At 46.9% G+C, this 6,406-nt stretch overlaps 1 protein-coding gene across 2 annotated transcripts; it reads right to left on the bottom strand.

Moving 5' to 3' along the window:
• Positions 1–1,520: 1,520 nt before the first annotated feature.
• Positions 1,521–6,067, bottom strand: LOC123168111 (DEAD-box ATP-dependent RNA helicase 42). Of its 2 annotated transcripts, none has more exons than XM_044585976.1 (2): positions 2,715–6,067; positions 1,521–1,817 (listed from the first exon to the last, which is right to left on the bottom strand). In XM_044585976.1, the coding sequence occupies exon 1, from the start codon at positions 5,955–5,957 to the stop codon at positions 2,775–2,777; it is 3,183 nt and encodes a 1,060-aa protein (XP_044441911.1). In that variant the 5' UTR covers positions 5,958–6,067; the 3' UTR covers positions 1,521–1,817; positions 2,715–2,774. The 2 variants fall into 2 exon arrangements, with proteins under 2 accessions (XP_044441911.1, XP_044441909.1); XM_044585974.1 differs by lacking the exon at positions 1,521–1,817 and adding an exon at positions 1,993–2,431 and having other exon boundaries at positions 2,715–6,066.
• Positions 6,068–6,406: the final 339 nt, after the last annotated feature.

Raw genomic sequence — 6,406 nt, 5'->3', positions numbered from 1 at the left:
TTGTAATTGTGCATCGCACAAGGCATCTATTATAAGACATATTGCAATCAATCAATCTCAAGATGTGTTCTTCGATGATTTCTTCTCGCGATCCAATCTCCATGTGTGAGTAGTCCGGTAAGGTATGGGGTGAGGCATGAGCCTTGCAGCCCCAGGTATTTGGTGAAGGGATCAATGGAAGTCTTTGACACAACATCTTGTATGTGTAAAATAAAATTGCATCGTGAAGTATCTTTTGTCTTGTCCACGATATTCATCCCTATAGGTGCCCAGGATCATGGAAATCGACCACTGGTGAGGCTAGGAGCAAGGGGACCGTGAAGTGTTATACCGAACACCGGTGACAGTAAGGTTTAGTATGGAAACATGGATCATATCCTTGGGATTCATGAGGTGTAGTCATTGAACGCGCAAAGCATTTGTCTGATATTATTATCTTAATTATCAAGGCAACCCCACGAGACGGATAGGGGCTCCGGTAGGACAACTGATTCTTGATACAGGACTCGTGCCAGTCAGGATGCTATTTGGACACATCCCCATTCCAAATGAAGCAAGCACCTCTTGATGGGTGACTTCCCGAGCACAAACTAATATCATTTTTATCCCAACACCAATACATGGTTGTAAGCATTAAGACCTCATCCCCGTACCTTCTTTTTATTATAAGTGTTTGAATCTTTATTTGCTTGTTGATCCGGTCAAAAGCTGAATTTGACACTTTAGCAAAAGTTTGCTAAAGACCGTCGCTTCAAGGGAATCTTCCCTTCATGGGTTCGATAACCCAGGGTCACCTCTCGAAAAATATGTACGGCGTACTCTTTTTAGTTCCAATACCGGACCAACAAAAAGAAGATATCAGTGTGCAACGACGCACGCGAAATATTTCAGTCTATCACCTATTGTACGACCAAAAAGTGTCATCGGGACTCAAGAGTCGCTGACTTATTGTCGTGCCTTTTTGTTTGACGTGTCCGGTGTCCCTTACCATCTCACCCCATCCGCAATCTTACTCAAATGCAACGAAAACAAACATTAGGCCACACAACTACCCGTCTGAGAAAACTAAAGAAGCATCTTGGAAGTCTACCACCCAAACACAGCTCCTTCAGCATGGATTGGACTGTCCCCGCTAAAAAAGCACGGTTTCGACTGGACGCGATATGCGGGTGCGGCCAAATGCATCTACGGATAACCATCACGTGTATCATAGGCGTCTCGACGAGGAAACCGGCTCCTCTGACTGAGAGCTGAAATACTATTTACAGCAGATAATCACTGCAGACAAAATGCTGTGCCACGGTCAAATGCATCTGCTGATATGGCACCGTCACCTATATCAGGCGTCTGGTCGTTCGGCGCGAATTGCAGGGGCAAGGTTACAAAATAAGCTTTTCAAGGGACCAATGGACAAATTAAGTTTTAAGTTTTTCAACGGGCAAGTGGTCAGATTAAGTCGACATTTTTCAGGGGACTAGCAGTGTAACGTCAATTATCCCATCGATACGCCAACCTAAAACTTTTGCCGTACCATCGATATCGTACCTCTTCAATAGTTTCGTCTTAAGCACAGGTAACAGGTACAGTTAGGAGATAATAATAGCACAGAACAAACATCAACGCGACCTACGCCGTCGAAGCAAACTGTTGTCACTCAACTGCAGCAGCAAATTACTCCCTCATTTTGGGACGGAGGGAGTACATGATACCAAGCACAATCTTTCTATCTCTGAAAATATGGGCCCCCAGCCTCTTCGACCACCAGTCGCACCACCGCCTCAGAAATACGATTCTCTGCTTGCAACAGTATAGTGCATCTGAAGAACAAAACAAGAGCATCATGTCTACAGAAAGCATCATGGCTACAAGTTCACAAGCTACAGAACCAAACCACAAATTTAACACAGATAAATTTAAATTAAGTGCTAGTAGTAAACTATTGCTTTCGTCATCACTCCCAAAGTGCACAGCTTCAAAGTTGCACCAGAAAACTCAGCGCCTCTTTAGCGTTTAAGTTTTTATTCCCAACAGTACTATGGGTGAACAGTACACCATGAATCTCCATTTAGCGTTCACAACAGTAAACTGCGTGGAACATAAAAATGGAAGGCAGTATTCTGCATATCTGGGAGGCAGCATTCTCCTATTAGTGTTCACAACAGTAAACTGCATGAAAAAGAAAAAGGAAGGCAGCATTCTCCATTTAGTGTTCACAACAGTGACCTGCATTCTAAGCCTTATGTCCAAAGGCAATAAAAGTTTGTCAAAAGAATTATATAAATTGTCAAAACGTTCCAAGCTAGACAGTTTCCACAATAACCACATGGCACTAAGTAACTGCTAGCTGCCTTATATAATGGCTTAAAGTTTTAAAAAATAGTTGCATATCTGAAGTCCAACAATTGGATTGTGATCTGCAAACCACGGTAAGCTGCAATGTGAAAATAGACCCAGAAGATGGTTAGTAAATAAAAATATGCAAACAAAAAATAACATTGTAGTACTTTGCAATATAGTTGTCAAAAAGAAACATGGTACTTTGCACTAAAAATAGTTGCATATCTGGGAGTACAAGATAAGAAAGTTGAAATACATAATTTGGGAATTATGATGCTTGGAGAAAAAAAAATGTCATGTGCAATTTTGCATATCAGTCTACACACAAGCAGTAGTAATATTTAATCTATGATGACTATGACATAAATTCTTCGTACCTTCTCAAGAAAATTTCAACATCTCCCATACTTTATCCATTTTGTTATACAAACTGCAGATCAAAGAACAGAATACTTTCCGGTTTGAGCAGAACCTGGAAGATTCAGTGCCTGGTTGGCACAATCCTCAAGGACACGCTTCAATTCTGCTTTCGCCTTCTTGACGGAAGACTCATTGGGGCCCTCAATAAACAGGTACAGCTTGCGCTCGTTAGCACCAACAATTTTGCCTTGAGGAATAAAGGTTCCCCTTGTAGTAATTGCCGCTCCAGTCCATTCCTGAATGGGAACCAATGTCTCTTTGTGAGTGATCTTCCAGCGAGCATTTTGTGGGAAATCATTAATCTCAAGCTCCGCTTCATAGTGTTCTGGAACTGCATGGGCCTGTATCCTTGCCAAATTTTTCTGTAAGTTGTATGCAGCATCAAGTGCTCGTTGTGTGGCTTCATTGTTTTGTTGGTTAGGTGCGACCGGCAGAGGAAGCAAGGAGCCAGCCGTTGTGGCTGGTACTTGCTGCTGGGCATTACTAGTAGCCCTGGCAGCAGCCAAAGCAGCGGCAGCTTGAGCAGCAGCAATAGCTTGTGCTGCAACATCACCTCCCTGTTTACGCACACCTCCTTCATCGTCAGAATCTGAATCTGACTTGTCCTCCTCATATCCATATTCCCTTGCCTGAGCCCTTTTTGCAGATTTCCGTGCTTCCTCCTCTTCTTCATTGAACTTGAAACCACTTCCACCATAGCCTGTTCCATGGGCCTGCTCTGTTCCCTGCTTGACCTTTGACATAAATCGATCCGCTAAGGCTTTCAGGTCCTCTGGAACGGCCTGTTCAGATAGCTCCAAAGCCTTAACAAGGTCTGGTGCATAGCGTTCCTCTTCCTCAGAAATAAAAGTCACAGCACAGCCCTTCCTACCAGCGCGACCCGTTCGCCCGACCCGATGAACATAGTCCTCATAATGATTAGTAACATCATAGTTGACAACAAGCTCAAGATCTTTCACATCTAAACCCCTTGCAGCAACACTGGTAGCAATCAGCAAGCTGCATACATTACTCTTGAAATCAGCAAGAGTTGATTCACGGTCATTTTGATCCTTTCCACCATGTAGAGACAAACATGGGTATCCGTGCTGGAACAGCTCTTTCAGTAGAGAATCACACTTATCTTGCGACTGTACAAAAACAAGAATTTTTCCGTTTGCAAACCACTCCCCAAGCAATTCCAACAGCCTAAAGAACCTCTCGCTTTCTGGTCGCACTTCCACCAGTTGTGTGATATCTTTGTTCACGACACTCCTCCCACCCATCTGAATCTCAACAGGCTTCGTCAGCACTTTACGTGCCAGTATCTCCACCTGCCGTGGAAAAGTGGCAGAGAAAAGGACAGTCTGCCTATCCGGACGGGTGTTCTGAACGATTCGAGTAATCTGAGGCTCAAAACCCATATCAAACATCCTATCAGCTTCATCCAGCACCAAGAAAGTCACTCTTCGAAGGTTAGTAATCTTGCCACTGCTAGTGCAAAGGATATCAATCATCCTGCCTGGTGTACAAACAACAATTTCAGCACCCCTCTTCAGTTCACTGATCTGCTGGGCAACCCCAGAACCTCCGTATATAGGAACACAGTTGATGCCAAGCACCTTGGAGAACTTTTTTATGTCTGAATATATTTGCACCACAAGCTCTCTCGTAGGAGCCATAATAAGCCCAATAGGGCCATCCCCAGGCACAACAGGCGGCTGATCTTTGACATGCCTCAGCATGGGCAAGACAAATGCTAGAGTCTTCCCAGATCCAGTCTTTGCAACCCCTATACAATCACGTCCACTCATTATGACTGGCAACGCCTGTGCTTGTATAGGCATCGGTTTCTCAAAACCAAGCTTCTTGATAGTGTCAAGTAGCTTACTTGTCAGACCACTCTGGATCCATGTCTTTATTGGCTTCGGAACGTCTTTCCCGTGCACCTTGAGCTCCAACAGCTTCCGGTAGGCCGCCGCTTCCTCGGCTGGCATATTTTTTATGTCTTTCACCTCAATATAGAAATTCTTCCGGAATGGTTGGTAATCAATCTTGGAATGGTCAACAATAACCAACTTCTCTGCCTTCGTCTTCTTGACACGTTTTATGAACTCTGCATCATCCTCATCATCTGATCCAGCCTCGCCATTATTAGCATCATCATAATCTGAGTCAGAGTCATCCCCTTGCATAATTCTCCCAATTGCCATCATCTGTCTTTTCTTATCCTCATTACTTGTGGCATCCTTCACACCCTTGTCATTCAAACCACCTGCATTGTCAGCAAGCACGCTCTCCGTCGCTGTTGTGGCACTCTCGAGCTTTGCAACCACTGGCAACACCATAGAGTCCATAAACGCGTCGAGGGGATCAATCTCATCCTCTTCCAAACCAGCCCCACTGTTACTGCCATTATCCATGTTTGGTAGGTCAACATCCATGGCACCAGTGCCAGCATTCTCCTCCAACTTCTTCACATCCTCCTCATCCGACTCCTCACCATCCAAAGTCCACTTCTTCCCAGACTTGCCTCCACCATCAGCCTCAATGGCAGCTGCACCACCACTGGCACCATCCTCCTGCTGCTGCTCACGGCGCTTCTTCTCCTGCCACTCCTTAACACGGCGGCGGCGCCGCTCCATCTCGTCATCAAGCCGCTGCTGCTCAGCCTCCATGTCTTCCTCCTTCTTCTGCCGCCGTCTCTCCACCTCCTCTGCATCCTCCTCCTCCTCCCTTGACAGCGGTGTCTCCTCTGGCTCCACATCACGGTGGTGGTGCCGGTGCAAGGACCGGCGGCGGCGCTTGCGGTCACGGTCACGATCTTCGTTCTCCTCATCGACCGCCTCCCGCCTCCTCGACTTCTCCTTCTCCCTATCCCGCTCCTCGCGACGACGCGCCCGCTCTCTCTCCTTCTCCATCTCCCTCTCCTCCCTCTCCCTCTCCCTTTCCTTCTCCCTCTTCTCCTCCTTCTCGCGCTCCTTCTCCGCCCGCTCCCGCGCCTTCCGCTCCTCTCGATCCCGCTCCTTGTCTCTGTGGTGGCGGTCGCGATCTCGGTCCCGCTCCCGCTCCCGCTCACCGTCCCTGTCGTCGCGGTGGTGGCGAGAGGAGGGGCGGTCCTTGTCGCGGTGGCGGCGAGAGGAGGAGTGGTCGCGGTCCTTGTCCTTATCCCGGTGGTGGTGCTTGGAGAAGGTGACGCGGTCATCGTCGCCGGACGACATGGCGGCGGCGATCGACGGCGGGGAACGCAAAGCTCAGGCAGGCGGAAACCCTAGACGCGGTTGTGTGGTGCGGTGGGGCTAAGATTCTTTTTCGCTTTCTCGTTTTCTCGACTTGATATTATTATTGCAAGTTGTTTAGATGCCGTCGCCCGGTTTGGCCAAGCCTTTCGACGATTTTGCGTTCAATTTGGATTCAAAAAATAGAGCTCTCTAGCACAAGAATTGTCACATGGCTATTAGCTATTATAAATAAATAAGTTTATTCAAATAATAAGTGTCACATGTGTGGTACGAAGCAGTATGAAAAAGTGTCTATTTCAACCGACTGATTTCTACCAACCGCAAACCTCCTCGCGCACCGTCCGATCATGCGAAGATCTGACGGCTCTCGTCGTAGCGCCCAACGCGAGCAGACAGGGGGCCGGTGCTATCGGGTCAGGTTGTCTGAC

This window comes from Triticum aestivum, chromosome 7D, assembly GCF_018294505.1.
Source record: "Triticum aestivum cultivar Chinese Spring chromosome 7D, IWGSC CS RefSeq v2.1, whole genome shotgun sequence".
Taxonomy (NCBI): domain Eukaryota; kingdom Viridiplantae; phylum Streptophyta; class Magnoliopsida; order Poales; family Poaceae; genus Triticum; species Triticum aestivum.
Note: the sequence above shows the minus strand (reverse complement) of the source record. Positions and strands in the feature narration are given on the sequence as shown.